Genomic DNA, 26,776 nt, shown 5'->3' on the forward strand with positions numbered 1-26,776 from the left:
CAACGCCTGTTCCCAATTCCCGGTCGAGAAAAGATCGGGCTGCTCGCATCCATTCAACAGTATTTCTCAACTGAGCTAATGTACATGCATCTTTTAAGAGTAGCATGCAGCAACATTCAATACCTTTGTTAGAGAGTTCAGTATTTGGGGCTGTTTGTATGTGCAGATTTGATCATAATTGTACTGATTTACCTCAACAATCCATCAATCAATCAATCAAAGTTTACTTATATAGCCCTAAATCATGAGTGTCTCAAAGGGCCGCGCAAGCCACAATGATATCCTTGGCTCAGATCCCACATCAGGGCAAGAAAAAACTCAACCCAATGGGATGACAATGAGAAACTTTGGAGAGGACCGCAGATGTGGGGACCGCTGATGTGGGGGCCACCCCCTCACCCATCCCCCTTGGGCAACCGGTGCAATTGATGTCGAGTGGATCTAGCATGATATCGTGAGAGTCCAGTCCATAGTGGATCTTACATTATAGTGTGTCCATGTAGTTGAAAACCCAAATACAGTACACAGTAAAATCCCCAGTATTAAATATGCAGTGTTAACATGCATTATATCTATCAGAGTTATTACAAAAACAGCTGGAGTAAAACGTCCCCCAGTGTTGGTGTTGATTTCCATCGTTGAACGAGACAGTGTTAGAGGTACTCTGATTAGCCACGCCCTCCTCGTGTCCACACCCTGAAGAATGTTCTGGAAGCCATTTTCTGAATGTTTAAGGACTGTGGTAAGTTGCTTCTCCTCTCTTACTAAATCAATTATTTGTAATTTGTAGCATCATGTCAGAATTTACTTTATATTGTTGCTCAATATGTAATGAAGCTATTTGTGTACGGTTTTGTATCTAAAAAATATGGTATTCTAAGAGGGCTAATGTCACCCAGTGAATGCTAGCTAAAATGTTAGCCACCTCAGACTTTGTTTTTGTGAGGGATGTGGGAAATTTTCAAACATTATATGAAATAGAATATTTAATATGTAAATTTTACATAGTTATGCTCTGGAGATGTGGCGAAAAAAATAGTGCGTAACCCTGGTCTAGGCAGTATTGAGCGTGGGTGGCCAGAGCACAAAATCATGAGGTGTGTGTAAATATTTTTGCTTTTACATTGTTAATGGCGAGGTTACTAAACAATCACCTGTTAGTTTACCAGCGTGAAGATATGCAGATAAGATTACAGGTATCATAAATCATGTTTAATTTTATGTGTTTTTTTAATTGAGTGTGCAATTTCACATTTGTTGGCCCCTTTTTTTTGGTAGCCCTATTTGAAATTATATATAGGAGTATCAAGTCATTAGGTTTTTCTAATGATCATTTTTCTTATAGTTGTGTATACAGTATTTGTTTTGACTGGGCCTTTCAACTTTGGCTGTATGTTTCGCTTCAAAATAACTGATTTGAAACTCCTTTAAAAAATATATCAAATGACCTGTCAATTTCTGCTTTTTTTCTGTTTCCTAGCATTTGCCAAATTCGGTGTCCCAGCTGTAAATGAAGGTGTCAAAGTTGTTGACAGTTCAGGGACTGAGATAGGTGAGGAAATTGTGAAGGATCCAGCCACTGGGGTACTAACCATCAAATACAAAACAGGTTTGTTGCCGCTTTAAATTTGTAAGCTATATTAACATTTTTATTCCAATATTGAGAAGAGGTAAATCTTTATTTATAATCAAGCTAAGTAGCTTTTGTTTTTAAAGTAAACCAATATTCTCCATTAAATTAGGTGTAGTTTTATGAGCAAATTGTGTCCAACATGTCTTATTTCTCCTTTTTGCAATGGTGGTTAGAATCTGTCTCCATGGTAACCTCTCAAAAGTCACAATCATCCGTTTGTTCATCCGACTCAGACACAATCATCCTTGAAGACACGCCTACCAGAAAGCGTCAGAGGCTGGACTCAGAAGCTATGCAAGTAAGACTTCATACAGGCACTAATGCTTTCTATTGAACAAGGATTCAAATGGTTCAAACAATGATCGTAAATTGCATCGTATGAGGGCTATGTTTAAGTTCTGTCCAGATTTTAACATTGTAGTGTACTAAATATAGATTTCTTAAACTGTTTTATATTTTGGTTGGATATCTTTATTTCAGCTGGTGAAATCCATTCTTACCAAGGAATCGGGTGGAGAAATATATGATAAATGAATACAACTGAACTAAGTCCTTGACAGAACAGAGCAGAAGAAAATTGGTGAATATACTGGCAGCTGAGATGACGGAGAAGAATGGGTAAGCTTTTTATTGGTTTTGATTGGCACATGTGTTCTTATTTAGGTTTCAGAGTAATCTAAAGTAAATAATAAACATTTCACTTCATCTTATAAAACGTGTGTATGACGAATAAACTTGAATGTGATTTTTTTTTAAATACATTTCCGTCAAGACAGGTGAAGGAAATGTATGCACAAGGAATTGTGAACTTGTTCCCCAACCTCAGAGACCCATTTTCAAAAAATGTCTATGTGGGTTACATACTCTTAATTGTTGTTATTGTCTTTTATTTGAGTTTTCCCAAAGTATGTTGTGACTAATAGTGCCTATTTTTGCAATTCTCTAAAAAGGAACATTTTTATGGAGAATTAAAACTATTCAGAGATGCAGTGCTAAAGAAAGGCGATCATCATTTGGAGGTAATCCTATATTATTCTTGAAACATTTATTGAATAGAATAGTCATATGAGCACTTATTGGTTTTGTTGCATTTGTTGCAATGCTTTTCAGCCAATAGCCAAATATTTTTTCATAAAAGTTGGGTCACATTCAGCTGACAAAGTGTTTTGAACTGTATGTGATTGTCATGAGTTGTATGTCCCTATATTGTTTAGCTTTGGCGGAAGGACCATCTGATGAAGACAAGTCGGGAGGACCAACTGTTGGACGAGTTACCCAATTCCATCCAGAGATTTTCCTGTCTTGGAAGCGATGTCACTGATGAAACATTCGGCTGACGTGGACATGGTCATCAAAAAGATAAAGCTGACATTTGCCCATCGGCATAACATGGTCCTGGACCAACAGCAGTCAAGCAACATTCTATCTTATTTTCCTCGTTTTAAAGACCTCAATGGCTTGGTAATTATCTCAACATTTTCTGTATTAATGTTGTACAACTATTGCACATTTTAACTGTCGTTTACTGTGTAATTTTAAAATTGGTAACTAACTTCCCACTACAGTTTGAACAGGATTTTGTTCTAATGTTTGGAGAGGATTAATCGTGCAACTTTCTGGAGAAGTGGTCATCCACATTCAAAAAGAAGATCTTCCAACAAACAGAAAGCTTCCCTCCATTTTTGAGCTTGAGGAACTCCTGATGGCAGCTGACCCTCCTGAGGATGGGCTGAAGTGAACGTTGACTTTGGTAAGATGTTTGTAAGGATACATTCATTTAAATGAGAAAGCATGTTCAAAATGCAGACTTACAACCATGATTAGAACAAAAATCCAAAGTTTTTGGCCTCACCAAGAAGATTTTTGGGGAAAAAAGAGCTTCTTCAGGTGTTTTTAAAGTGCCATATTATATATATATATATATATATATATATATATATATATATATATATATATATATATAATAAGCGGTAGAAAATGGATGGATGGATGGATATATATGGATATATATATATATATATATATATATATATACATATATATATATATAAACTAATAGTAATGAAAATGCCACTGACCTCGCAGTGTATTAAATTAAATTGTTGGTCCACATTTGAAGTAGGCTATCAAACTTTTTTTGTTTCAGGTTGGGACAGCGACCTCTCGTTGATTTTGCTGCTCTTACACTAGATCCCACCGACTGCTCTAGGTCGGAAGAGGCCAGGAGAAGTTTCTGCATCCCGGGCTGAGAAGAATCTTGTGGTCTTCAAAAAGTTTTGTATTGTTCTCTAATGAAGGATATTTAGTTTACAATAATTTATGTAATCATTTCTATTATATAACCACAACCGTGTCGATGTTTTTATTCTTCTCTCCATAGACTGGATAAAGCATCTTAGAACATCTTGACACCATTATTACCACCACTAAACCCTATCTCCTGGCTGTTGGAGTGAGGAAGAATACAATCCACGAGTTCTTCATAATTCTCGACAAGAATGCCGTACCTTGCAGGTCACACTCCACTCTTGGTGCATTTGATGAACTGTTTAAAGCACACTTTGTGTTTGCGACATCATACCACACCATGCTCCACAACATGTACACATTCATGCCTCACTCCAAACCATTTGATGTTCAAATGGCGTATGGAACGTCATGTTCCACATTGTATGTTGTCCCATATTGCCATTTCATGCAGACCTAAGTTCACCCTTTATGTATTCTGTCCCTAAAGTTGATTGTCCTGCCTGACAAATAAATAAAGGTTACTAAACGTATGATATTGTATTACTGTGTTTTGCACTCACTTGCTATTTACAAGACAAGATTGGTGAGACTTAATTTGACACTGCACAAGAGTAAATCAAGTAGAATGAGCACCATTTTTTTTTTCAGAAATAGTGTGAGGTTTAATAAAAACTGCAATGTTTAGCACATTTTTACTGTTTACTAAATAATTTTTTCTTCACTGCAAGGGAGTGAATAATCATCATACTAGTGTATTATCAAACCTTATCAGAGTTTTATTTCAACACCAAAGCAGTGTTAATGAGCAAATACATTTAACTTGGTGTACAATTATCACCACAGAAGAGTAATTTATCAACACTACTCAAGAGTAATAAGTTGAACAACACTCCACAGTGTTACAATTTTGACTCTATTTAGTGTTCATTTAACTCTATAAATTTAACACTATGGAAAGAGTAAATTTAACACCAGCTCAGGTTAGGACCAAATAGACGTTGGAGTAGTGTTAAATTTAACTCTTTAAGTGTTGATTGCACACTATAGAATTTACTGTGTAGTATGATATCATATGGAATGTTGGGGAACACAGGATCAATGAAAAACTCACTTAATTATTGTTGTAAAAAAAAGTTAGGAAAAAAATATTCCAAGCTACTTAAAAAAGGAACTGCACTTTTTTATTTTTTTTTATTTTGCCTATCATTCAAAATCTATATGATAGACGATTACGCTTGCACCTCCTGGTAACCCAGCACCTCCAAAACCCTCAGATCTAGACTCCAAACATTCCAGAACAAGCTAGTCCGGTTACTTTTAGACCTCCACCCCAGATGTGAATTATATTTATATAGCGCTTTTCTCAAGTGACTCAAAGCCCTTTACATAGTGACACCCAATATCTAAGTTACATTTAAACCAGTGTGGGTGGCACTGGGAGCAGGTGGGTAAAGTGTTTTGCCCAAGGACACAACGGCAGTAACTAGGATGGCACAAGCGGGAATCGAACCTGCAACCCTCAAGTTGCTGACACGGCCACTCTACCAACCGAGCTATGCCAGATCACACCTCACTCCAACCCACTTCACCAAAGTGGGCTGGCTCAGGGTGGAGGACAGAGTCAAACAACTTGCACTGAGCCTAGTCTATAAAATCCGCTACACCTCCCTGATACCGAAGTACATGTCAAACTACTTCCTTAACGTAAATGACCGCCATAACCACAACACCAGGGGGAGCTCCACAAACCACGTTAAACCCAGATTCCGATCTAGCAAAGGTCTTAACTCATTCTCTTTCTATGCCACATCAATGTGGAATGCACTCCCAACAGGTGTAAAAGTGCATCTCTATTCTCTATCCTCTAAAACAACACATCCAGGCAACTTTAACCCTTTACTAACACCCTCCTCCATTCACATCCCATCTCCCCGGATTGTAAATAACCTAATGTAAATAATAAAATGTATTTCTAATGTATATACTTGATTTTATGCTATCTGAACTCACTATGTTCTCTGCTGGCTGTACTTATCCTACTAAGTAAGACCTACACTGTTTCAATGTCCATTTCTCTGTTGATGCAATTGTTGATGACTGAAGTACTGATATCAACCAAAGCTCCTCATCCCACTCCCTGGATTGTAAATGATGTAAATAATTCAATGTATGCACTATAATGATTAACTTGTGTGATGACTGTATTATGCTGATAGTATATATTTTTACCATGAATTGATTAACGTGGACCCTGATTTAAACAAGTTGAAAAACTTATTTGGGTCTTACCATTTAGTGGTCAATTGTACGGAATATGTACTGTACTGTGCAATCTACTAATAACAATTTCCATCAAACAATCAAAAACAAGAACACATGTCTTTTTTTTTCTAGGATTCTGAAGATGAAAAAAATGCTCGCAAGATGCGGCTAACATTGCATCTAGTGCAGTCACCTATGTTGCCTTCAAAACGCTGCATTAACGTTTTGTTTGTACATGTAAGTATATATATAATGTATATGTTGAAAATTCTAGTGTTCAGACAATTTTTTTGTATGTATGTAAGCGAGGTTTTTTACCTGCTAACAGTGGCATAGTGGTTAGAGTGTCCGCCCTGAGATCGGTAGGTTGTGAGTTCAAACCCCTGCCGAGTCATACCAAAAACTATAAAAATGGGACCCATTACCTCCCTGCTTGACACTCAGCATCAAGGGTTGGAATTGGGGGTTTAATCACCAAAAATGATACCCGGGCGCGCCCACCGCTGCGGCCCACTGCTCCCCTCCCCTTCCAGGGGGTGAACAAGGGGATGGGTCACATGCAGATGACACATTTCACCACACCTAGTGTGTGTGTGACAATCATTTGTACTTTAACTTTAACTTTTGGCTGACACGTCAGTCTTCAACAGAGCTGTCGTGGCTTCCTGGTGTTATGGGTCTTAAAACAACTGACTGGGGAACATTTTTTTTTTAAAGTTTTTCCCTGAAAGTTTCACTCTGACTATAATGTAGTAACAGACACATTCATAAGAATATGTGATATGTATAACATTTACCATATTTTGTCATTTTAAGTATTACTTGAACTTATTTCCTGGCCACATTAATTTCAGTGCCCATTGCAACGCACTTCCTACCGCCGTTAATAAACATGTGTTCCTACTTCCAGAAACAAACGCGTGTGTTTTATAATCATGGCCAACTTTGTAATCGACGATAAAGATGAATACTTTTGGACAAATGAGGATTAACAACCCCAGGGTTGTCCCTTAATGTAATTGAATGTGGCGAGTTTTCACAGCACTTTAAAAAAGGTTGTTGTTCTTTACTTGAAAACTAAATTAAAGTAATCTACAATATTGTAGCTCTCAGAAGAAATCCCACCAAGTCCGACGCTATTTTTAACTCTCATTACCAATCTTATGAAAACAAACGGCAAAATTCCAACAGGTATTACCTCTAGTGCAAACACTTTCGTCTCCTTGAGTCTTTGCTTTCCAGCTGGTCACACAACAACACTTCCTTATTTTCCGCCAATCACCTTCCAGGCAGGGATGGCTTGTTTGCAAACATTGGATAAACTGACATCAAATCCAAACCACACGTACATAAGACATACATTTTAGCTGGTCGTTACAGTTTAAATGGATATATATTTTGCCTATTTTTTGCATACTATTAATAAATGATCTATCAAAACCTTGACAACCAAAAAACAACGTTGATCAACAAAAACCTATCCATCCATTTCCTACCGCTTATTCCCTTTCGGGGTCGCGGGGGGCGCTGGCGCCTATCTCAGCTACAATCGGGTGGAAGGCAGGGTACACCCTGGACAAGTCGCCACCTCATCGCAGGGCCAACACAGATAGACAGAAACCGCTTTACCAAAACCTGATGTAAACAAAATGCACACCATTGTCTGGAGCGCTGTCAGCATGTCTGTGATGTGGATGTGATTTTGATATATATTGCAGATATACCCACGGCCAGCCATTTACAAAATGTTAAAATACAGAGGACACTTTTAAGCAGAGAAAGTCCAACTAGAGCAACAGCGCCAAGCAAGTGTGATGTTATGCCTGCTACAGCTCTCTTCTTTCATCAGGGACATCGAGGGAAGGAAGTAGAGTCTCTAAACACAAGTACATTTTACAATAACAGAAGAAGATGCTAGATTTGTTACTAGTTGTTTTTAATTTTAAAAAGTATTCAAAAGTCTTTAAACATTTGAACAAATCTCAACAAAGTACATTTTACAAAAAGCAGCAACAATTGAAAATATGGCAAAACCATAAAAAAAAGTTACTAAATACCAAGTAATAATAACATATCTATTTTAAATGCATGCATAATTTTTTTTTGTCTTTTTAAAGAAAATCATGCTATTGTAGAAAGTGATGCAAATTACTTGATGATGTCATGGTGACCACGCCCATAACCACACACCGACCACCAAATGCACCTTGGCAGTTAAGGGGAAACCCTGAACCTTATATTTATGAACCTGAATATACAGATTATAAATGACTAGTTGTATAATTACGGTAGGCACACAATGAGGGTAAAATGTTCCAACAGACAGAAGCAAGATGTGGTTAAGAGCGAGGGGCGAGATAGTTTGGACCGACATCGCTCGGCGGTGTAATGTGAAGCTTAGAGCCAAGCTATGCCAACAGAAATGAAGTGCCTCTGCTGCACTAGTGGTACAAAATATTATTACCAATGGAAGCTTCTTGGATCTTGCAAGGAAGAAAGACACTGCTCAAATAAATTGCATTACAACAAAAGATGAACTGTTTGTGCTAACAAACCATGAAGTGGTAGAAATTTTTCCAACTACCCAAAATCAACTAGAAACTTCCCGGGCCAGCTTGACCAAACAGACAAACCGTCCATGGAGTAAATCGCTATAATATTGATCATGATACATGGCATCTCATGCTTGTCAGTTCAACTACGTACAATGTCGACAAACGCCGTACACACACAAAACATGAAATGTGGGCCTAATACTTTACAGTATATGATTGTTCATGATTTTCGGTCGGTAAAATTGGTGTCCTATCGCATTGTGTTGTGCATTACAAACTCAAAAGCCATTCAGCTCCTGATGCAGAAGCTAGCTTACCAATTGCTAATGCCATAGCAGAGTGTGACTGTCAATAAAAACAGTTCCTCAGTGTTTGTAATTTCAATAACAATGTCGCTATAGCTTGTTTAATATGCAAGTTAAGGAATGCAGATTATTGCTGGCGTTTTTTGGATGCAATTTGAGTGTTTTAAGGGCAGAATGGATTGCTACCAGTAGCAGCATCGCTAGCCACCCAGAACAAGCAGATTATAATAAATTAGTATGCTAAAAAAATAAGGAACACATATTTGTGCTTGTCTCTCATAAGGATTGTGAACGCTAGGCAAAATCCCCCAAGTTAGTACTTAGTAATGTACAAGTTTGTTGATGTTTTTCTTACCTTACTAACTGATGATGCAGGAATCTTAGTAAGGAGGAGGTTGGTGTGTACAGAGAAGTAAGTAATGACATGGATCTAATTTGGAGTGTTCGGAGCGGTGGGGCAGGGGAAAAGGTCCCCTGCACTTTTTATCATCCAAAACTAATGTTACAAGTCAAACAGTAGCGCCAGGCGAAAAATAGATGCTCAGGCCGAAGTTTGTTCCTTCCGAATGCCCACAATCTCATCGATTGGCTTTCTGGGGCTGTGTTCATGCCATGTCAATGATTGACAACGAACAGCACCTGTCCAATAAGTGGTCAAATTCAAGATTAAGGGCAAATTGGCCTCCACAATGCAATATGAATTACAAACAAGTAAAACAAATATAAAATCCATACAAAAATGTAGTCCCTCAGCTGAAGTTTTATCATATTAATTTTTTTTATTTCAATTTTTAAATGGCTGACGTATAAGATGTTTGTTCCAGCTGACATGGTTGGATTCTAAGCCAGGACATGCAAGGTAAACAAACTAAATAATAATACAATATTGACAACTTAAAGTTATTTAATGAAATCCTGTTAATTTTGTTATCCCTCCCTCCATGTTCTACCACTTGTCCCTAATGGGGAAGTGGGAGGTGCTGGAGCGTATCCCAGTTGCACGTGGGCGGAAGGCGGTGTACACCCTTGCCAAGTCGCCACCTCATCACAGGGCCAACACAGATAGACAGACATTATTCAAACTCACATTCATTCACTAGGGTCAATTTTTTTTAGAGTTGCCAATCAACCTATCCCCAGGTGCATGTCTTTGGAGGTGGGAGGAAGCCGGAGTACCCAGAGGGAACCCACGCTGTCACGGGGAAAACATGCAAACTCCAGAAGGAGCCCAGAATCAAACCCAGAACCTTCGTATTGTGAGGCACAGGTACTAACCTGTGCCACCGTATTTAATGCAAAACATAATTTGCTGAATACTTAACTTCCCAATCATGCTATTACAAACTTGCTTCTGTTGCACATTGTACACAAGCTAGTTGTCTCATCCCAACTTCTGAAATCCAAATTCCGGTCCTGCATATTGGTGCTGCTAGAAATTGGATACAGGTAAATTGAGTTCCATTCTTGTTATCAGACAAAACAGGTTCAACTTGTAGCAGTTATCTTTGTCTTGCTGGCTTTTAGTAGCAAAGTGCAGAGGGAATAAAGGTGATAGCTCGATTATTTCCTATGTTCTATTGAATAGTCTCCAGTGGGCAAACGGGCCTGGGTAATAAACAGCGGCTGGGATGAGAACTAACATCTATCTAGTTCCCTGTCCATTTCCACTAGCCTCAGGCTGCAGCTGCTTCACTGGTTGTGGCTCGGGCATTACTTTAAAGGAAAGAATAACAGAAGTCCAGGGCAGTCAGGCTTGCGCTGGCAATAATCTATAGACTGTTTGCATTCTCCCTCTGATGCCCCAAAACTATAGAACTTTTCCCGATCTGTAAGCTGAATCCATTTCTCACCTTCCATCTCTGTCTACTATTTACGCAATCTTTTTTCTTTTTTCCCTCCACCACTGTCAGCTTAATCTTTCCATATTCCATCTTTCTTTTTCTTTGTGTAAATCCTCTCCCCCTCACTCTTCCTCATTCCATTCATCAGGATTCCTCCTATCGCCATCTCATCAATATCCTTCTCTTATCGACATGTTTCCATTTTCTAAACTGCTCTCACTCCATCATTTTCACCCTTCTTTCAATGATCATTTTTATTCCCTCTTTCATCACTCTAAGCTCCGACTTTCTTGGTTGGCCACATGTTTTTTCAGTCTGCTGCCCACCTACCCAACCTGCTTCTGGGATGTTCACCAAGCAGCACAGCAAAATGTTCCAGGACCAGACAGATTGCTGTAGAACAATATAAAGCTCTATGCCAAAGCTCTACCAGGTTGTAAGGTATATTTGGGATTTTCTATAATTTTACATAGACAAGAGGGAATCATCATTAAATAGAAACCTGTTATATTCTTCATGGTTTTTTCAAGTATATGCTGCAATGGAACCTAAATCAAAAAAGGTAAAAATCTTGTCCTTCCTATCTGAGAATTAAATAATTTTTGTTTGTATAAGTTGTAAAATACAATTTTAAAATTAGTCAGTATTGTTTATTTTCCAAACTTGACAATTCTCGAGGTCAGGCCCACAAGGAATAGTAACAATTAAGTAAGGCTTCAGGGAGGATGTTCAACACTAGGTCTGCTGAATCCCAGCACTACACAGTCCTTCTAGGATTTCGTAGGCTTTTTATGTCATTGTTATGGCCTAAACGACCTGATTTTCTGGCAGCATTTTCATAAAGTACATTTTTCCAGGCTTATTTTTATTCATTACCGCTGCATCCCTTTGTAAATTATTAATTTTCAATCAGTTTTTTAAGTGTTTTAGTAACCCTATCCCCAAAAACAGCAGTATTTCTACACAGCAAACATACAGTAGTAAAAATATTTTCAATTCCCACTCTTATGTGTACTAAAAAGCATATCTATCCATCCATCCATCCATCGTCTTCCGCTTATCCGAGGTCGGGTCGCGGGGGCAACAGCCTAAGCAGGGAAACCCAGAGTTCCCTCTCCCCAGCCACTTCGTCTAGCTCTTCCCGGGGGATCCCGAGGCGTTCCCAGGCCAGCCGGGAGACATAGTCTTCCCAACGTGTCCTGGGTCTTCCCCGTGGCCTCCTACCGGTTGGACGTGCCCTATACACCTCCCTAGGGAGGCGTTCGGGTGGCATCCTGACCAGATGCCCGAACCACCTCATCTGGCTCCTCTCGATGTGAAGGAGTAGCGGCTTTACTTTGAGTTCCTCCCGGATGGCAGAGCTTCTCACCCTATCTCTAAGGGAGAGCCCCGCCACCCGGCGGAGGAAACTCATTTCGGCCGCTTGTACCCGTGATCTTATCCTTTCGGTCATGACCCAAAGCTCATGACCATAGGTGAGGATGGGAACGTAGATCGACCGGTAAATTGAGAGCTTTGCCTTCCGGCTCAGCTCCTTCTTCACCACAACGGATCGGTACAACGTCCGCATTACTGAAGACGCCGCACCGCAAAAAGCATATCTCAACCTTGAAAAAAATTCTAACTTTAACAGGTTAAGATAATTTATGATGAAAACAAGTAAACCAAAAATCTTAAATACATTATTGAAATTTCACTTTTGTACATGTTTGTATATGTTTGAGTAGAGTATTTAAATAGTATTTGTTATTAGTAAAGTATATCCAAGGTTAATTTATATTATTCATCCATCCATCCATTTTCTACCGCTTATTCTTCCTGGAAAATATGTACTTAAGTAAAAACGGTTGATTTGTCAGATTATTTTAAAATATATTCTTTATTTATAAAGTATAAATTTAGGCTTAGTGTATTTACTGCATATCTTAACCAACGACGTACTCTATCTGCTGGCATGATTATTGTTTACACATTATTGTGCACATTAGGCCACGTTTTGAATGTTGGATGTTGATTTTAAAATTGTTTTTATGTACCAACACATTGCACGTATTGTATCTGCCTGTGTCTGCCTCTCTGAAGCATCATCAAAACATAAGTATCTACGGTGGTCGAGAAAGGTCAAAAAGAATGCAAACGCCACAAGAAAATATTGTAAAATACAACACAAAAACTTTCAGCTACAGCCCGATTGCAAAAGCCACAACAAAGACAAATAAAACAATACAATCATATGAAGTGGAGACACAACTTTAAACCACAAAAGACGCGACCAACACAACGAAAGTGACGGCGGAGCTCGTTACAGCGACACACTAACTTCTGGTGTTCTGTTGATATCTGTCACACATCAATGTCTTCTACCCAATGCTACTTAGCATGCGCACAAACACAAATATTTTTAATGTTTGCCTCAAACAAAATAAAAATCGAAATCAGCTGCCTCGTATACAAGTAGTGATTTAAAATTATGTTTATTTCATTTTATCTCCTGACCAGCAAGCATGTACACAATTACAGTGAGTCAAGGGTTACATTCTATGTTTATACTCATCGAAAGCTTGAACGAAAAAAAGCTGCCTCCTGTAAGTAGCGATTTTAAATGATCTTTTTTGTAATTGCATCTTCTGACTAGTAAACATGGAGACAATTACTGTGTAGCAAGGGAAAAAATAAATACAAGAGATAGATAAAGGAAGCTAAGGAATTTAGGAAGCAAGGACGCTGGAGCCAACACTATCAACAGGGATGAGGGGACATACATGCTTTTGCACACCTGGGACACTGTCCCCTCATCGGTGATGCAAGTGGTGGAGAACAGATACTGTATGGCCGGTTTAGGGAACTTTATTTAGCACGTAAATCTACTGTTAAATGTTGGTTACAATAGTTTTATTGCTTGTATGTTAAAAATGTGAGCAGAAAAGGTTTCATCTTGTTAATTATAATAATAATAATAATGGATTAGATTTATATCGCGCTTTTCTTTTATTATATACTCAAAGCGCTCACAGAGAAGTGGGAACCCATCATTCATTCACACAAGGTGGTGGTAAGCTACATTTGTAGCCACAGATGCCCTGGGGTAGACTGACGGAAGCGTGGCTGCCAGTTTGCGCCTACGGCCCCTCCGACAACCACCTATCATTCATTCATCATTCATTCACCAGTGTGAATGAATGATGTGTGGGGCAAGGGTGAAGTGTCCTGCCCAAGGACACAACGGCAGCGATCCAACCTAAAGTGTTGGTTGCACTTTATTCAAATAAGATGTGAATGCATTAGCCATCAATTGTTATTTACTCGCTTTTTTGGATCCATAATTTATGTAAGGCTAATTGCTTACAAGAAATAACAGGAATTTAGGGAACTTCACCTGCAGTGTCCAGTATCCGGTAATTGTTCCACAGCCACACTAACTGATTCTTTTCTGCTAAAAAATTACTGGATCGATATCAACCAAATGAATTGTTTTAGATCGTATTGTTCTAGAAAAATAATCCATCCATCCATCCATTTATTCCCTTTGGGGTCGCGGGGGGGTCGCTGGTGCCTATCTCAGCTACAAGCGAGGTACACCCTGGACAAGTCGCCCCCTCATCACAGGGCCAACACAGATAGACAGACAACATTCACACTCACATTCACACACTAGGGCCAATTTAGTGTTTCCAATCAACCTATCCCCAGGTGCATGTTTTTGGAGGTGGGAGGAAGCCAGAGTGCCCGGAGGGAACCCACGCAATCTCCACACAGAAAGATCCCGAGCCTGGGATGGAACCCAGGACTACTCGGGACCTTTGCATTGTGAGGCAGACGTACTAACCCCTCTACCACTGTGCTGCCCACCAACTTAAATCGAATCATTAAAATGAAGTGTTACACCCCCAATGTTTATCTTTAACCTTTTGCTAAGTGCCACCAATGACTGCACTTGCACCGCGTTGACTTTATGACAGCGGTGGGACTGAACCCGGCACCAGGTTGACCGCAAAAGTTCGGACATCCTCTTTCAAAGTGGACATATTAGCCGGATAAAGCCGAGTGTCACTACTAGTGCATTGCCTTGTTCCATTCATAAACCATAGATGGGAAGTCAGGGAATTGTCAGTTGGAGTAAAAACGTGTCACCATCAGACCTGGGGCCATCAGCGGGATTTCCTGATGAGTTGGCATGAAAAAAACAGTGGAGGATATGCAAAGTAAAAAGATGAAAGCGATAACACTAGTGCACCTCAGTCCACTTCATTTTTCATTTGCGTTTTGGCTTTTGACTTAAATTCAATTCATTACCACTGTCTTCATTTCCAAGTGATCTTATCTAACATCCCTTTATCTTTTATACCTTTGTTTCTAAGTGTGGTCCTCCCTCCTTCTATCCGCCCTTCTTTCTCTGTCTGCAAGACTCAGCTAGACATCACTTTTTCAGAACATGGACCTGCTACATTACTGTATAAAAGTGCTCTACATTTTATTCATAACACATTTACGGTGATTCACTGGTAATTATGAACCTTAATGTCATCTCAATAGTACATTCATAAATTGTTGCATGTTTTTTTTTGTTTTTTTAAATGTGTAGTCATGCTCTATCAAGCTTGCAGACATACTGTTTGTGCACAGATCCACAGCCTCCATACACAATAGCAAACAAACAGTCATTAGCAGATTCCAGGCTGCCTCTCAGCTTTGCTTTACTGTGTTGTTGGTGAGCTGGTGCCTCAAGGGTGGCGCCGCTGCTGTAGGTTTTAATAAAAGCATTGTCTTTGGAAGCTGTCTAAAGGGACCAAGTTTCATCTTGGAGTGTTGCTGCTGCTCTTGTTGTGAATGTAGGAGGAGAAAGGGCTATTGCGCTGGGATGTGGTGGCGGCAGGGTTCAGTGTCATTGTAGGGTCCTCCAAGGACTAGTCCTTATTGTTTGATAGTTTCAATATACAATGTGTGTGCATGTGTGTGAGAGAGAGAGAGATGTAAGTACATGTGTACATGTGTTCTAAACTTGTAACTATAGGCCCTATTAATATAGCCGGGCACATATATAGATTGTCAAAACAATCAATGTATATTAATAGACAAACAATATGGATTAGGCTTTCTTTTTAAGAACAGTGTAGTTTTAATAATATGTTTTGAGTTCAGACAGTTAACAAAACTGTAATTGTTCACTGTCAACGAATAACCTACATGATCACAAGAGCTAATTAACACGCAAATAACCAACAATTGTACATAAATGAAGGTGTGTGTTGCTGAGCCCGACCTGGACATAATCTGGACTGGACCTTGTTTTAGGAACCCTTTAAAAATCTAATTTAATTGAGATTCGGGTCTGGTGAGGGTGATTTCCTTTATTTTAAAATAAATAAAAACATTTTCCTCGACAAAAAATAAATTAAAATAAAATAAAAACAGGATACGAGTAATTAATGGAAATGAGTAAAATTAACTGACCAGCAGCACACACAATCCTCTGTGCTTCATGGACTGTATCCTTTGCAGACTGTATCGATATATATATATATATATATATATATATATATATATATATATATATATATATATATATATATATATATATATATATATATATATATATATATATATATATATATATATATACATATATATATATACATATATATATATATATATATATATATATACATATATATATATATATATATATATATATATATATATAAATATGTATATATATATATATATACATATATATATATATATATATATATACATATATATATATATATATATATATATATATATATATATATATATATATATATATATATACAGGACTGTCTCAGAAAATTTGAATATTGTGATAAAGTCCTTTATTTTCTGTAATGTACTGACCATGGCATTACTGTCCTCGATTGGCCTGCCAACTCTCCTGACCTAAACCCCATAGAGAATTTGTGGGGTATTGTGAAGAAGAAGCAGAAAGACACCAGACCCAATAATGCAAATGAGCTGAAGGCCGCTATTGAAGCATCCTGGGCATCCATAACGCCTCAGCAATGCCACAGGCCGATTGCCTCCATGCCACGCCGCATTGATGCCGTAATCCGTCCAAAAGGATTCCCAACCAAGTACTGAGTGCATTAATTGACATTTTCAAATGTTTGATTTTGTTTTGCTGTTATAAATCTTTATTTTTTACTTGGTCTGAGGAAATATTCAAATTTTTTGAGATAGGATTTTGGAGTTTTCTTAAGCTGTATGCCATTATCAGCAATATTAAAATAATAAAAGGCTTGCAATATTTCAGTTGATGTGTAATCAATCCAGAATGTATGACATTTAATGTTTTTAGGTGCATTACAGAAAATAAAGGACTTTATCACAATATTCAAATTTTCTGAGACAGTCCTATATATATATATATATATATATATATATATATATATATATATATATTGGTGATTCAACCCCCAAATCCAACCCATAATGCTGAGTGTCAAGCAGGGAGGCAAGGGGTCCCATTGTTATAGTCTTTGGTATGACTCGGCCGGGGTTTTAACTCACAACCTTCCAGTCTCAGGGCAGACAAGTACAAGTCCACTGAGCAGGTGGGGGTGTAAATAAATGTAATCCGTACTCCGGCTTCCTCCCACTTCCAAAGACATGCACCTGGGGATAGGTTGATTGGCAACACTAAATTGGCCCTAGTGTGTGAATGTGAGTGTGAATGTTGTCTGTCTATCTGTGTTTGCCCTGCGACGAGGTGGCGACTCGTCCAGGGTGTACCCCGCCTTCCGCCCGATTGTAGCTGAGATAGGCGCCAGCGCCCCCCGCGACCCCGAAAGGGAATAAGCGGTAGAAAATGGATGGATGGATGGAGATATATATATATATATATATATATATATATATATATATATATATATATATATATATATATATATATATATATTATATTAGTAATATTATATCTATATTTACAAACATAGGTGCAGTGTTGTTAGCAGAAGTGTGCTGTGTTTGTATTTGCCCTTGTGTTTATTAAGTTTATTAACCCCCCCCCCTTTTTTTTAAGCCTTTATCAGTCCTCTCGCCCCTTCTCCCACCTTCAAGTGAAGAGTTGTACAGTTTGATGGCACGAGGGACAAATGAGTTCTTAAGTCTGTTTGTACTGAATCTGGGGAGAAGCATCCAGTCACTTCTCTGGTCGCTGATGACAGTGTGGAGAGGGTGGCTGTTTTTTTGTCCAGGATGCCCAGCGATCTGTTCATAGATCTCTTCTCTGCAACTGTCACCAGAAACTCTAGCTTCCTTCGGACTACTGAGCCGGCCCCGCTTAATGAGCTTGTCCAGTCTGGAGGAGTCCCTTTTTGATGTGTCCCCCCTAGCATATCCATCCATCACTTTTCTGCCGCTTGTCCCTTTTGGGATCCGGGGGGGTGCTGGAGCCTATCTCAGCTGCATTTGGGCGGAAGGCGGGGTGCACCTTGGATAAATCGCCACCCTCTGGCAGGGCCAACACAGATAGACAGACCACATTCACACACTAGGGCCAATTTAGTGTTGCCAATCAACTTATCCCCAGGATGATGTTTTTGGCGGTGGGAGGAAGCCGGAGTACCCGGAGGGAATCCACGCAGTCACGGGGAGAAAATGCAAACTTCACACAGAAATATCCCGAGCCCGGGATTGAACTCAGGACTACTCAAGACCTTCATATTGTGAGGCACATGCACTAACCCCTGTGCAACCAGGTAAAATAGCAGTCTGGCAACTACAGACTGGTAGAACAGGCACAGGAGTTTCTTGCAGATGTTGAAGGATCGCAGCCTCCTGAGAAAGTACAGTCTGCTTTGACCCTTCTGTACAGGTGGTCCGTGTTGCATGCCCAGTCCAGCTTCTCGTCCAGCCACACCACAATGTACTTGGAGGTGTCTACGACCTCTACCTGAGCCCCCTCAATGTTCACTGCTTTGGTGCATGGCCTCAACTTCCCAAAGTCTATAACAAGCTCTTTGGTTTTTGTGGTGTTGCGCTGGAGATGTTTTGTGTGACTCCGGGTGACAAAGTCCTTCACCAGACTTTTGAACTCCTCCTCTTAGTCATATCAGATACACCCCACCATTGCTGTGTTATCAGCAAACCTCAGAATGTGACATAAATTGGAGTTGTAGCAGAAGGGGGAGGTGTAAATTGCGAACAGAAGAGGAACCAGCACAGTCCCCCGGTGCCCCTCCGTGTTGCTGACCAAGATGTCAGATGTGATGTTCTTTATCCATACATACTGTGGTCTGTCTGTGAGGTAGCTGGAAATCAAAGACACCAGACATGGGTCCACCTGCATTCTAGTCAGGTTGTCCTGTAGCAGAGGGGACTGGATTGTGTTAAAAGCACTATAGAGACAGAATTCCGACTGTGCTCACTCCGCTCTTGTCAAGATGTAAGCGGGCCCGATGTAGAAGGTAAAGGATGGCATCTTCCACACCAACTTCTGCACGGCAGGCAAACTGTAACGGGTCCTGAGCTTGCTGCACCTGAGGCCTGAGGTGTCTGAGAAGTACCCACTCCAGAGTCTTTGTTAGATGTGATTTGAGGGTTTGAAGTCATTCAGCTCAAAGGGAAGATTATTTTCCAGAGAGTGGGCACTTTCCCTAGGTGTGAACTGAGGTTGAACACATGCTGTAGTGGCTCCCCCAGTTCAATAGCGCAGTTCTTCAATAGCTGTGGGCACACGTAATCTGGGCCAGCTGATTTCCTGGGGCAAAGTTCCGCAATTCTCCTCCGACCGTGTTTAGAGTAATGCTTTGTGGCCTCTGATGCTTCTCACACCATCCCAGACTTCCTTCATGCTGTTCTCCTCAAGTTTGTTCTCCACTTTCTTCCTGTAGCTCTCTTTTGCCTCCTTTAAACTGAGTTTCAGCTAATGTTGTGCTATCTTTATTTCCTTCCTGTCTCTGCTCCTAAAGACAGCATTCTTTTTGTTAAGGACAGTTTTGACTTCATGCTACTCCAGAAGATTATGGACCTGGAGTATTTAGGTGTATTTAAAAATGATCAACAATAATTGTTGACTCATTATGAAGAATTTCACCATGTGGAGAAAAATAATTGCTCAGTGCTACCAACAACTGAAATGCCCTTTAAAATTAATGCAAAACTGTGAATTTGTAAGAAAGGCTGCCAAGTTGTACCGCCACATGGAAGAAGGTGCAAGGCATTACTGAAGTTTTCTACAAACGTACATAAGATATAGATATTGTTGTTTTTTTAAATATTTGCAAAACAACGATATCACATCAATACAAAAATGTACATGTAGGGACGGCATGGCGCAGTGGGAGAGTGGCCGTGCGCAACCCCAGGGGCCCTGGTTCAAATCCCACCTAGTACCAACCTTGTCACGTCCGTTGTGTCCTGAGCAAGACACTTCACCCTTGCTCCTGATGGGTGCTGGTTGGCGCCTTGCAGGGCAGCTCCCTCCATCAGTGTGTGAATGTGTGTGTGAATGGGTAAATGTGGAAGTAGTGTCAAAGCGCTTTGAGTACCTTGAAGGTAGAAAAGCGCTATACAAGTACAACCCATTTATTTATCATTTACATTGAGTTTTAATGTGTTTATTTGGCTTTCTTCATGACATTGCCCCGATTTAAAGGAAGTAATACACCGAATCTGAATTGCACAGGGGCCCGGGCGAGGGTTTGATTAGCCGCTTGGGTGTCTTTGTGTGGAATTTGCATGTTCCCCCTGTGCACGAGTGGTTTTTCTTTGGGTTCTTTGTTCCAAAATCCAAAAATGAAATTCATGTAAGGTAACTGGGGACTCTAAATCCGGGTACATGTTATCATGTACCTGCCAAGATAGTTTTGGACTTTTTCCGTAGCTTTCTGGTAAGCTGCCCGTCCAGGGATGTGTGTTTTACTTCCTGTTAGGCCTGGGCGACATGGTCTTAAATACTATTTACGAATTTTCATAAAAAATTCCATTAAGATTTTTCTAATTTATTTCCTTCTGTTTTAAAGAAATCAAATAATAAAAACACAATTAACAATATTTTCCAACATTGAGATTGATAATGCAAACTTAAAACTTTAGTAAACAAAATTGTAGCATTTCACAAAGCATGCAAATAAACTCCAATAAATCAATATATACCAATAAAAATTAATAGTAGAAATACCTAATCGATCAAATCACTAAAGTGATAACTTAATTGTTTTGAATAAAATATTTATGCAAATGAAAATGTTGTACATTGTATGCAAATAAATATTCAAGATAAACACTGAGAGGACTACAGCTTTAGTAAGTGGATAAACACGTCCTGGCAAAGTTCTCAGCGACTGATTTACTGATTTTTCTGTCCACTGTGCTAATTTCTTATCATACATGGTACCTTCTGTTAATGATCCCACCACAGTATGTGGTGGAACTGGGGATGGGGACGGGGATGGCGTGGCGCGGTTGGGAAAGTGGCCATGCCAGCAACCTGAGGGTTCCTGGTTCAATCCCCACCTTCTACCATTGTGTCCTTGAGCAAGAAACTTCACCCTTACTCCTGAGGGGCCCTGGTTAGCGCCTTGCATGGCAACTCCCACCATCAGTGTGTGAATGTGTGTGTGTGAACGTGAAAATAGTATCAAAGCGCTTTGAGTTCCCTAAAAAAAAGGTAGAAAAATCGCTATACAAGTATAACCCATTTACCATTTACAGTAAGCTGCTGTTCAGCTGAAGTTTGTTGTTAGTTGTTGTTCGCCTAGGAAAGAGATTCCCTATTTTTTTCTCGATGCTTATTTTCAGAAGCTGGAAGTCTGTTGTGCTGCTTCCTTTTTTTAAACAAACTTTGCAGTGTGTGGTCATTTGTTCTCATCTGTTTCTGCAAATCTGAACCACTGACGACACTTTTCTATTCTTTAGAACAAATGTCTCGCTCTTGTTAACGTTAGCAATGTTTTGCTAAGTGTGTGAATCTCCACTACGGAAGAAAAGTGGAGGGCGGAAGCTGTGGAAGCGCCTCGAGTCAAAAAAAGGCAGGGGTAACAGGTCAAAAAATAAATAAATAAATATATATATATCCAAAGACATGCACCTGGGGATAGGTTGATTGGCAACACTAAATTGGCCCTAGTGTGTGAATGTGAGTGTGAATGTTGTCTGTCTATCTGTGTTGGCCCTGCGATGAGGTGCCGACTTGTCCAGGGTGTACCCCGCCTTCCGCCCGATTGTAGCTGAGATAGGCGCCAGCGCCCCCCGCGACCCCAAAAGGGAATAAGCGGTAGAAAATGGATGGATGGATGGATATATATATATATATATATATATATATATATATATATATATATATATATATATATATACACACATATATCCATCCATCCATTTTCTACCGCTTATTCCCTTTCGGGGTCGCGGGGGGCGCTGGCACCTATCTCAGCTACAATCGGGCGAAAGGCAGGGTACACCCTGGACAAGTCGCCACCTCATCGCAGACACACATATATATATATATATATATATATATATACATATATACACACATATATATACACATATACAAACGTTTGTACATATATATCAGTGACGTGCAGTCAGGGGAGGCTGGTGAGGCAGTGCCTCACGTGCCATCATGGAAAGAAAAAAGATGTAAAAAGAAAACAAAAAATGTAATTGTTATATGTATCCAGTTATTATACTTTATAAAGTTATTTTACATTTAACTTCACCAGTTTTAGATCATTTTTATTCAAAATCGCTGAATTTTCACATTTGCCGTTCAAATACTGAGAAGAGACTTGCGGGAGTCAGCAGCCAGTTGAGCCTCACCATGGATTGTGCATTGACCCGGCTAACTGCTGGCTGCTGTGCAGTGAGACCGTATTGCTATATGAATTATATTATACATTTCCATAGTTTAGTTAGCTGAGGTACATAATGTACAGTGTATTTTGTCAACAACTGTATGTGTTTAACATATTTCTTGTGCTGAGCAATCATAAAACGGCTGCGAAGACGCACTGTGTGAGGCACCTGTTTTCCCGCCTCATAAAGGTAGAGGGTGCTAGTGATCCCAGGGATCATTCTTGTGATTACTCAACTGCAGAAGAAGTGACAAGTTATTTTACCATCTACGGTCCGTAAAATCATCAAAAGGTTCAGAGAATCTGGAGAAATCACTGCACGTAAGCGATGATATTACGGACCTTTGATCCCTCAGGCGGTACAGCATCAAAAACTGACATCAGTGTGTAAATGATATCACTACATGGGCTCAGGAACACTTCATAAAACCAATGTCAGTAACTACAGTTGGTTGCTACATGTGTAAGTGCAAGTTAAAATGTAAGTGCAATGTCCTTCCTTGATGGTCCTGGGAACCCACGCGACGTTATGAGTCCGTCACAGTAACACATGTGCATCTGATATATTTTTGTTCTTATGTTTGAATCTCTGCAAGATTCTCAGATGCTGATCACAATTTCACAGTAATCATAGTAATCCATCCATACATCTATTTTCTACCGCTTGTAATGATTTATATATTTTAAAACGATACAATAATCTTTTAACATTTTATCACAGTTCATAAATAAACTGTACATCAGGGTTATTCGACTAAATTGTTTTGGGGGCCACATTGTACTAGCACCAGCAAAAGTTAAGGACCATGGGTAAAAGGGTGGTGCAGACATTTTTTCTCCTGCCAAAAAGCTAGTCAAAGATCCTGTACATGACTGCACTCTGGTGTTTTTAGGAATCTGCTGCAAAAATGTTAGTCCCTTCCAAGTTTTCAGAAATAAACTTGTTGGCCGATCTGGCGTCATTTGCGTTTCAGATTTGATTAATCTTTAGATGGGATGGTGAAAACCAATCCAATACCACTTATCAAACAAATACTTATTTTTTTATTATTGACTTTGAAGACACAAGTCAACATTGTGCATTCAAACCAGTAAGGTGTAGGTAATAGTTTAATAGGTATTAACACTCAAGTCAGAGTTTACATGAGAGTACAGAGTCTACAGAATAAACATGCAGAAACACACATTTTAATTGAGATAAAGTCTCCTTTCTATAGACTTATAGATGCTCATGATAACAAGCAACCTTTTCACAATACTCAGGTGTCCATTAGCTCTTTGGTCAGATGACTGTGTGACACACTCAAGTCAATACTTTCTACATTTGACAGCATACAAACACCTCTGAAAAAGCCCCACAGGAGACGTTTGTCTCATTTATGGCAGGCAAAGAATCCCCTCTCTCTCTCTTTCTTACACAGACATATTTTACACCCTCGAGATGAGGTCAAATCCCAAGTTGTTGCTTGGACTTGCTTGCATTGCTTCGGTGCCTGGTTTGTGTCCACCCTATTCACCCACAGACACCCTCATGTCCAATACACTCAGGCAACATGGGCACATCTTCACTGATGGAGAAAAGAAAGAGTAAGACTATCTGTCGGGGAGGAAACTCCTAATTGTCTCTTTAAATGCATTCCCCGCTGTGGAGGAAGGGTGTTGCGTGGCGGCTATGTTAAATCACAGCCTGGCCGCGGCCTTCATTAGAGCCATAATGCCAGACTCTCTCCTTTAATGGAAATGGAAGCTAGCAAGGCCATGTGTGTAAATTAAAGTGTAAGGCCCGAGTGGGGAGAGATTTCCCTAGCTCTGACAGGTGCGACCTGGATTAACTGTAGCGCTGTTGAAGCAGTCTGTGGGAGAACACTGGTATTGATTTTAAGCATGGTTGCACTTCCTATCTGAAAGGGAATGTGTATTACTAGAGCTGGGAGCATCAATCACTCAGGACGCCACCACTGTCCGTGCTGGCTTCAGAATTTGTGGTAACCAAACAGAAAATCCCCAAAAGGAGAGCATTGGTTTTGTGAGATTCAACATGCATGCCTGGCTTATGTGAGAAGTACTTTTGCAATATATTTTGTATAATATATATTGCTTACAACTGCTTCCTTGCACCTCATCATTCTTGCTGTGATAAGCTGCCATTTCTGTTCAGTGTATATAGCCTGCATTGCACGTCACTTTTGCTCAAACAGCATACAGCTCCTTGAACTCCAGCTGTGGCCCACTCCCATGTTTACAGCCCACATATGTCAGAGTTGTTACATGAAAGGCGGTCGAGCAGCTCTGCTCAGCTGCGCGTGTGACCCCCGCTTATCTTTTCCTCACATCGTACCCCGCCGACCCCTGTCCACAGGAACTAGCAGGGGGAGAATTAACCTACTTAGCCTATTCCCCACAGAGGTCAAACCAAACAGACATGCAGACACATACGCACACACACACTTAGCCACCAGATGTGTGATGACAAATGATAAGGCAACACTTAACCACAGGTGTCCCGTGTTTGACCTATCACCCTTTACCTTGAGCAGAAAGCTTTTCATATGGAGGCCAGCCATCAATCAGATCCCATCAATCACACATATATGTAGCACCCTTTCACTGCTGACAAGCTTTCCTGGCCTGACATCCATCACTACGCTCTGCCCTTTTACTGACATCCAGGAAAACACACATCACAGCTACTCTTTGTGCGTCTCCCTTGGAATCCACACATTCTGAATCTGCACACAACCTATCCCACGGTGATGGCTCCTCTACACCCTGGGATGTGTTTTTGTGTTGTCAGGTGTTTTGTAGATGTACACACAAGGGGGACACTCCCTGGTGACATGTTTTCTGATATTGCTGCACCTGCACAGGGACATGACTTGGGTTGAAATCCCAGAGAGCACAGGAAACTGAGAACAGCACATATGTGACAGCCAGCAGTGACAGACTGGTCTTGAGCATCCAGGGAACCATTAGACTATAAAGTCAGTGAATCAAAAGTTGCACATTTCACAAAAGTGTCAGTGTTGGGCTATCTTGTGTTGGAGGAGCCGTGACATTTTCAACGTTGGAATATCTATCAGAACCTGTTTCGTTTCCAATTCACAGGTGTGCCATTCACCTGAATTGCACCCCTTACATTTTGGAATGAGTAGTAAAGGTAAATGTAATACCAAGTTTTAAAATGGAATGGCTTCCATTTTTAAACTTGTGATGTCTTTTCTGAGGCTGTAGTAGAAGGATGTGGGGAGGTGAGGACCATGAGCAATGGTTGTTTAAAAGTCCAGGGTTCCTTTCACACATGCACAGGGATGCATGCAAATCGTGGCGTAGCAAAATCTTTTTCGCCAGACAAAAAAGAAGAAAACATGTTTAGCATATTGAGCGGATTCAAAATGCACGAACATGTAAACTTTGGAATGGGGCTCCTTTGTGAACGGGCTGTATTTGCTGTCGCAGCAATTCTATTTTCTTGTCTGTCACAACACTGGCATTTGCAACAGAAAAACAACAAGTAAAAGGTGTTCATCCTGGATAATGATAATAATAACAATAAACTGGTTACCATTATCCAATATAGAGTCTACTTTCAAAATATGTTTGAAATGATCCTCTATGTAGATTTGAAAGTGTATTTTGATCCAAATCTAGAAGTAAAAGCAGTTGCTAACATTCCTTTGATTTTGTGTATTTGGTACATCCAATAGGAGCCTGTGATATCAGCCAGGCAGAGTTAAACTTGAAAGATTTGTTTGCGCTACTTTAAAAACATGTTGAAATGAAGGGACTAATAATGATAAGTTATGATTTCGAAGATGGCAGCATAATTGTCTTACCTTGTTTTAGGGGATGTTGTTAGCCATTCTTCATGTTTTTCAAATGTTATCAAGTAAGCTGCGATCTCCTGTGAAAAAGAGCAGAAAGACGAGAGGATGAGTGTGAGGCTGAGATGTCTCGTCTGTAATCACCATCCTCTGGTGTTTGTAATACTGTGAGATTGCTTCATTGGCATTCCTACAGCCTAAACAGCAGCATAACTAGAGGGAAAACAGAGACGAGGGCAACACCGGAGCGCTCAAGCAGGTAAATGGAAACC

The 26,776-nt window shown here is 39.9% G+C and overlaps 1 protein-coding gene and 1 long non-coding RNA gene across 10 annotated transcripts in view; one reads left to right on the forward strand and one right to left on the reverse strand.

Moving 5' to 3' along the window:
• Nucleotides 1–26,776, reverse strand: part of camta1a (calmodulin binding transcription activator 1a) — a 778,795-nt gene that overhangs the window by 404,848 nt on the left and 347,171 nt on the right. For all 9 annotated transcript variants that reach the window (XM_061903168.1, XM_061903175.1, XM_061903169.1 and 6 more), the window contains one exon: nucleotides 26,517–26,584. In XM_061903168.1, the coding sequence (XP_061759152.1) occupies nucleotides 26,517–26,584 (68 nt within the window). The remainder of the gene's footprint in view (nucleotides 1–26,516; nucleotides 26,585–26,776) is intronic.
• On the forward strand, nucleotides 2,580–3,292 carry LOC133553905 (uncharacterized). Its single transcript, XR_009807005.1, has 3 exons — nucleotides 2,580–2,652; nucleotides 2,848–3,094; nucleotides 3,199–3,292. It is a non-coding gene; the product is annotated as an uncharacterized LOC133553905 (long non-coding RNA).

This window comes from Nerophis ophidion, linkage group LG06, assembly GCF_033978795.1.
Source record: "Nerophis ophidion isolate RoL-2023_Sa linkage group LG06, RoL_Noph_v1.0, whole genome shotgun sequence".
NCBI lineage: Eukaryota > Metazoa > Chordata > Actinopteri > Syngnathiformes > Syngnathidae > Nerophis > Nerophis ophidion.